General features: G+C 49.2%; 1 protein-coding gene across 1 annotated transcript in view; it reads left to right on the plus strand.

The window, feature by feature from the left end:
• LOC104390587 (putative acyl-coenzyme A thioesterase 6) overlaps positions 1-3,900 on the plus strand; it is a 5,213-nt gene extending 1,313 nt beyond the window's left edge. Inside the window, exons 2-3 of the mRNA XM_009999752.1 lie at positions 2,485-2,687; positions 3,319-3,900. Coding sequence (XP_009998054.1) covers positions 2,485-2,687; positions 3,319-3,900 — 785 coding nt within the window. The remainder of the gene's footprint in view (positions 1-2,484; positions 2,688-3,318) is intronic.
• Positions 3,901-4,949: the final 1,049 nt, after the last annotated feature.

Genomic DNA, 4,949 nt, shown 5'->3' on the forward strand with positions numbered 1-4,949 from the left:
CTGCCCCCCGGTGAGTACCGGCTGCAGCCATCCTGCTTTCCCTAACTCAGTGTTTTGTCAGTGCAATCGTTTCCATCACCTCTGTAAAAGGGGAGTCTAAGAAAGCCCCTGTCTTTCCCTCCCTTCATCCCTCCTTCCCTCCTGCACCACCAACCAGCCTGACCATCATGCCCCATTCACCTGGCCATGCAGGTACCAGGACATGGGTGCAGAAGCAGGCAGAGGAATAACCCTTCTTGCCCAGAGCTTGAGGTCACACGTGAAGAAATTCTCACGTGGAAGTAAGCATGCTAGGAGGGCTGCTGGAGACAAGAAGCTGCAGAAGGGAGTGGTGAGAGAGGGACTCTGTGCCAGTCCTTGGCAGTCCTCCTCACTGTGGGGGTGTTTGGGGGATCCTTCGTCTCCCCACAGCGCAGTAGCAGCTAACTCTGCTGTGACAACTGCCCACCAGGTTTGGGTTCCTGTGGACATAATAAATTTGTGAAAGAGGGAAGAGCAGGGGCTCAAGAACATTTACAGGGACTAAACTTTTCCAGTAGGAAAAGACAACTATTCAATTTGTCTGGAAAAGGTGCAAGAGTTGCCAAGAGACCACCAGACTGCAACATCTCTGGGTAGCTACACAGAGACTTACCTTCCGGAGTCCAGGTTTGGGGAGGGCTGATTTCACAGGCTCAGCATCCAATTCGCATCAAGTCCAGGGCTCCCTCACCTGCCGCACCTCTACCCCCACCTGCTGACAAGGAGATGGAAGCACCCACCGTACATTTTGTATCCAAAATGCCCTGCTGCCTCTGAGCTGAGGCACTTACCGTAAGTCAAATGCTGGTGCCATTTCTCATTGTTCCCCGACCAGCTCCTTTTGTGTGTGTTTTTAAATTATAGGCCCTTGTCGCACTCCCTGGTGCTTTGAATTGTTTTCTAGGCCCAGGACAGGAGTTATTCTCATCCTGCTGCCACCACAGCCATCTTGAGTTTAGCAAGCCTGTAAGCTTAGTCTGTAGTCAGTATTTCTGTTGCACAGTTTCATTTCACAGTCACTATGATTTCACCACATTCATATTGTCCTGCACTGAGATAGCCCTATCATGAGTGTCAATCCGTGAGACTGCTCTTGACATTATACATCACATTCAGATTCAGGAGTTGGGTATTCCTCAGCAAATGACTCAAGGCCACTTAAAGGTGGAGAGCTTAAAGGGCTTTTGCTACTGTCCTACCTCCCTTGAGCACCCCTTTATTCAGTATTACTACCTTTTCTGTGCATGTTCAGTGTAAGCCAACAGATCCTTGCTACACTCGGCTGAGCCATGGGCCACAGACAAACGCACTCCTGGCCTCTGGGGTACTCAGACACTGCTTTGAATGCTGATAGTCTATAAAAAGCCAGTAGATGTGCTGTTGCTTGCACGCAAGCAGCGGCAGAATGAAGAGCACAGAACCACTTTGGAACAGTAAGGCTTTGGTCCAGGGCAGAGAGCAAGCAGATGCTATGCACTCCCCTCTCCTCCTTGACTTAGAGCAGCATGTTCCCACCTACCACCTGCAGCCCTGCTTGGGGATGAACAAGCCACTGAGGTGCAGGGTGTGTGACTGTGGCAGGAGGGCATCCCTGTAGAGTGGGAGGCATGAGCACACTCAGGCGTCTGGCGCTCCTGAAACCAAGAGGAGGGGTGAGCTGGGTCCTATCCACTCCTCAGCATGGCCATGGACACCTTCTCTAGCCAGAGGAGCTTCCATAGGCCCTGTGGTCTCAAAACCCATCAGGCTATAGGAATGCAACATGCACAGTACCCTCCTCCCTTGCACTGGGTGGACAGGAGCAATATTTTTACAGGATGAGGAAAAGAGGATCCTGGGACAGGAGAGGAAGTTCCAAACAATGATCCTCTGATCACCCAGTGAGATATCCATGGCATCCTGTGCGGAATTTCATACTAATCACAGTCAGAGACATGATCCCCAAAGAGACGAATACTTGTTGGGTGGATTGTACTTACCACTTTTCAAGGCATCCCAAATGTTTAAAAGCCACAACACAAACACAAATGCTTACAGATTCTATTTTAATAGTATGGCATCTATCAAATCTTGATACCTTGAGGATTTTCACAGTGCCAGGTGAAGTTGTCATTGTTACAGGGCTGCTTAGAGGGAGAAGAGAAGCTAGGACAAGACACCTTCACCAAATAGTCTCTGCCTGCTGACCCTCAGCACAATACAGAAATACCACTGATTCCTAAATCAAACAAGAGTGTGGAACTGACCCAAAATGTTCTGCTCCTAAGCCTTTCTTCCTCTGCAACACACTCTAAGTTTTTTTCAGCTACTGAAAAAACAAAGCTGAGTAAATTATCATGCCCTTTCCCCAAAAGATGCTTTTCTGTGGTTCCTCTTGTGTACCTCCTCTGATGCATTCCAAACCAGGGAAACATTGGAAGGAGTCATTTCAGTCAATACTGCTCTTTGTCTTGTCTACTCCAGGAGAAGACTCCTTTCCAGGGATCATTGACATACATGGACTTGGAGGAGGTCTGGTTGAGCACAAAGCCAGCCTGCTGGCTAGTCATGGCTTTGCCACACTGGCTCTGGCTTATTATCAATATGAGGATCTGCCCCAGCAGCCAACTGAACTCCACCTGGAATACTTTGAAGAGGCAGTGAACTATATGCTGCAGCACCCACAGGTAGGAGCACCCTCCATGTCTCCCCAAGATCCCCAGGGAGTGCTTCTTTTCCAAAGTGCCTGTCACTTTGCCTGAGTTATCTCTGGAGGAAGCTGCTGAAATGCTCACCTGGCTCCGTTTGCCAGGAGTTCGAGTGTCTGAGTTCTAGGAAAGAGTCAAACAGATATGCACTGGAAAGGCAATGGAGAGAATCACTAAGCAATCTAACAAGAGACAGCTGAGGCATAATAAGATGGGGAGGTTGTGGAGAAGAGAGCCTTCATGAATTGCCACCAAATTTCATTATCCTCCTCCCATCTCAAAAGTGAAAAGTAAAGAGCATCTGGAAGTGTCTAGGACTAATAACTCTTAGCTGTGTCCTACAAACAGCCCTCAAATTGGTGAAATCATGTGGCGCCTCTCTTGGTTGATATCAGTGCACCAGGGAGCATTATGAAAAGCAGCAGTGTGAAGGGGGAGAGAAGAAGGGAGGGGAAGAGAAGTGATTAGCATGTCCAGAAGGAAACCTAATCACTGCCATCACCTCCTTCACATCATTTTGCACTCTCAGCACTATACAGTGTCCCTCTCCAGGAACTAGCTGCTGCGTTCTTCAGCCCAGTACTGATGAGGTTTTCCTCCTGTCTATCAGGTAAAGGGACCAGGCATTGGGCTGCTCGGTTACTCCAAAGGAGCTGATCTGTCTCTCGCCATGGCCGCCTTCCTGAAGAACATCAGCGCCGTCGCTTCCCTCAATGGCCCTGTGGCCATCACAGCTGTTCCCCTCTGTTACAAGGACAAAACCATCCCTCCCTTGCCCTTTGATGAACGACGCATCAAGGTCACGGATTCCCATATTCTTGATTCTTCTGAAGGTTCTATCGACCCCTTTCAAGCCCCTGGCAACCAAAGCCTGATCCCACTGGAGAAAGTTGAGGCACAGTTACTGTTCATTGTTGGACAAGATGATCATGTTATTAATTCCGAGTACTATGCTATGGCAGCCTGCAAGCTCTTGCAGGCTCAAGGGAAGGAAAATTTTCAGATTCTCTCCTACCCTGGAACAGGGCACTGTATTGACCCTCCCTTTTTCCCTTTGTACGCCACAGGAAAGCACCCCATTTTTCACAAGTGGGCAGTCCTGGGTGGGGAGCATAGGGCTCACTCTAAAGCTCAGGTTCATGCTTGGCTACAAATCCAGGCTTTTTTCAACAAATACTTAAATGACATCTAATGTGTAAGAAAGACAGAGCTTCAAATGACCTAACCTGATAGACATTTTCATACTTACCAGGTCAAACCCTGTTCACAGCTGTACCAGTACAGCTGCAGTATCTGCCGTGACTTTGCACATTCATACGATGTGGAACTTTTTCAGCTTCATTATCAAGGTGAGAATTATAATAAAGAGACTATGATTTGAAATACATTGCTGGCCTTTGATTAGAAGCAGGGATCTTTGCATCTTGCCCCCTTTCTCATCCTATGGTGGAACTTGCAGAAGCTTGGAGCAAGGATTACCCAGCCAGAGAGAAAAGACCAGCCCCCTTACCTTCACTCTTCCATTGCTCTTGGGGCACCAGGTGTGGAGGAGGAGTGTTGCTTAAGCCTTCAAGGTCCCTTCACTTAGCATTTGCTCCAGCATATGGACAAACTGGTGATCAAATACAGCACTGCAAGTGAAGGAGTGTTGTTCTCAACAAAAGGAGAAGTTGCCATACATTGAGGGTTGAACACCAAACAACATACCCAAATGCTAGATGACAAAGCACCTCACTGTGTTTAGGAGAGATAGGCCAATCTGCATGGGGAACACAAGACTGATGAGGTTCTGTCCAATACATCTAACCATTTAGTGTTTCAAAATAGGACAGTGCTGAGGATTCCTTCAGATGTTTCCACTTGTATCACACCATTAAGTGGGGAGCTCTGAGTGAGAGGCACCTCTACCTGCATCTCCCAGAACAGGTCAGGGAGCCTGAGCAAGCAGCTCTCCTTTTGCACTTCCCTTTGGGGCCAAAGATCCAGCCTGGCGTAAGACGGTCTGAACGGCCTTCTTTTTAAATCCTTGCACAGCTGTTATTGGAAGAGCTAGGTGTTTCCTGCCCTGCCTAAAGTGTCTGTGACAGCACCCCTCCCTCGGCCGTGCCACACCCCTCACCGTCCTTCCCAGTTCAGCTGCCCGCAGCCAGGGCGGGACCAGACCGCAGGGCAGCGGGCGGTGTCACAACCAGGGGCGGAGGGAAGGCAGGGGAGGAGCAGGCGGGGCCTGCCGTCCCGCAC

The sequence above is a fragment of the Chaetura pelagica genome, unplaced genomic scaffold (assembly GCF_000747805.2).
Source record: "Chaetura pelagica isolate M959 unplaced genomic scaffold, ChaPel_1.0 scaffold416, whole genome shotgun sequence".
Taxonomy (NCBI): Eukaryota; Metazoa; Chordata; class Aves; order Apodiformes; family Apodidae; genus Chaetura; species Chaetura pelagica.